Raw genomic sequence first — 2,166 nt, forward strand, 5'->3', positions numbered from 1 at the left:
TATATATATATATATACACACAAAAATAATTGGGCCAAAGATAAAATTGGTGCTGGGATAAAGGTTGGAGATAGGAGGACATTGGTTTTAGGGGGCACTCTCTGCTTCTCCCTCTTCATTTCATTCTGGCTCATGAACACCCAGGGCAGCCTTTGTCCTCCTAGTGAAACCTCTCCCAGCTCAGCAGCACATCACATTGTGGATCTGTCCACAGTGCATGGTGGGGGCGGGGGGAGTCTATACCCACAAAGACCTGGAGAAGCAGATCCAGGCCAGAGCTCTCCAGGTTGCCCCCAGCACCAGGTACCCTAGCGCTCTACCCAGACAGGCCACCCCTACCCAACAACCCAACCTCCTGGGAGCTCATCAAGGGATCCCAGGTTCTGAGGGCGGGAAGGGATATGGAGGTTGCTGCTTTTATGCCTTCTCTACCGCCTGCTCCTTCCTCCCCTTCTACTCAAAGTGCCTGTCTCAGTCATCCCATTTGGCTTCCTCTTCATCCTTCTTGACACACCAGGTGGGGGAAGGGGCTGAGTTTCCTCCCTGACCCCTCATGACTTAGGCCCTTTGTTCCCAGATGAAATCCCAGACATTCAGGGACAGGAGGAACTTGCAGGAATAGAGCAGGGTGAGCCAGAGAGCATTGGGAGCTGGAGGTTGGCCGGGTCTACACCACAGACAGTGAGTAAATCAGCAGTGAGGGAAACTGCCCTGGGTGGGAAGACAGGGTCTGCCATTAACCCACTCTGTGACTCTGTGACTCTGTGACTCAGGGTCAGGATGGGCCCTGTTACTCCTCACTGGGTCTCATTTTCCACATCTCCAAAGTCAGTGAGGTTCTGGGGCCTGGTAGGGTTCAAGGAGTTAGGTTTGGGGCAGGAAGTCTTCCCTTCCTGAGAATGCCATCCTGGACCATCCTGGGGAGGCTGGAAATGCCCCTGGAGCAGAGGCCAGGGCTGAGCTGGCAGGAGTTGGAGACCCACCTGCTTGGGGTGGAAGTTGCCGTTGCGATCGCAGTTGGGGATGGGGATGATGTAGAGGTCCTCATGGGTGCGGCTCTGCGAGGCGGCCAGCCGCTCCAGGGCCCGGTGCAGCTCGCTCTGGCAGGAACCCTGGGGCTGGGGGAGTGGGAGGAGGAAACTGCTCAGCAGAGGAGAGAGAGGCAGGGGGGCCAGGCCTGGGATCGGAGCTGGGTGGGGGCTGAAGACCCTGCAAAGGCAGCCCAGGCCTGTGGGTTGGGCAGGACCCAAGGAAGTGAGGGGTAGGGTATGGTTCAGAGGACATGGGGAGAGGGAAGCAGAAGGACTTGAGGAAAGAGTATTGAGCCAAAGAGCTTCTGGACCAGAGAGCTATGAAGTGAGGGGCTATGTGGGTAAAGGGGCTGTGAGAATCCATGGGGAGGACCAGGGAGGGGGTGATTTCTAAGCAGGAAGGATAGAGACAAACTCACACAATTAACAGCTACCCCCCAACCAAAAGGACACTAGCCAGACCATGGGAACGGGGTCCCAAGGCCCCCAGCTATGCCAGCATTAACCCTTTAGTTACTGAGAAGGTCTGGGATGGAGAATCTAAGAGAAGAGCCAGGAAACCCCAGAGAGCTTTTCACCAGCCAGAATGGAATAATTTCAGTATTTAACAACCAATCCAGCTGTACCAATGTATATAACTGATAAGCAGGAAGGGAACTGCAAGGAAAAGAATAAGGACCCTCTCTGGGTCCTGATGACACACACTACGTGCACCTTGCACACAGGAGGTGTCCAAACAAGGTTTGCTGAATGAACACAGTCCAGATCTGGGGGTCCTGGGGGTGCTGGTGGTGGGATATATGTGTGCATGCACACGAGCATATGCACATTTGTGGGTCTGAGGTCCTCACCACAGGCCGGGTATCCTCCCGGGGTGCCCCGATGACCTTCATCTTGCCGCCGCTGGTGCTCCGGTCTCGCATTTTGGCAAAGTGCTTCTGCAGGCACCTGCGGTCATGGGCGCTGCAGGGGCTGAAGCTGTTGTTGGGGTGGTCACCCTCATCCTTGTCTGCACCAGGCCAAGATGGGAAGAGGTCATCACCGAGAAAGGACAAAGCATCACATCACCCCAGCCTCCCACCTACTTTCTCCTTGAGGATCCTCTAGCCCAGTGCAGAAAAGCAGGAGGTCAGGG

General features: G+C 55.5%; 1 protein-coding gene across 1 annotated transcript in view; it reads right to left on the bottom strand.

Moving 5' to 3' along the window:
- The window catches only part of IGFBP4 (insulin like growth factor binding protein 4), a 12,281-nt gene that overhangs the window by 3,065 nt on the left and 7,050 nt on the right, over positions 1 to 2,166 (bottom strand). Inside the window, exons 2-3 of the mRNA XM_003786392.3 lie at positions 1,883 to 2,040; positions 984 to 1,118 (exon numbers count right to left, since the gene is read on the bottom strand). Coding sequence (XP_003786440.1) covers positions 984 to 1,118; positions 1,883 to 2,040 — 293 coding nt within the window. The remainder of the gene's footprint in view (positions 1 to 983; positions 1,119 to 1,882; positions 2,041 to 2,166) is intronic.

Source organism: Otolemur garnettii, unplaced genomic scaffold (assembly GCF_000181295.1).
Source record: "Otolemur garnettii isolate 467f Iridium unplaced genomic scaffold, OtoGar3 scaffold00018, whole genome shotgun sequence".
Lineage (NCBI taxonomy): Eukaryota > Metazoa > Chordata > Mammalia > Primates > Galagidae > Otolemur > Otolemur garnettii.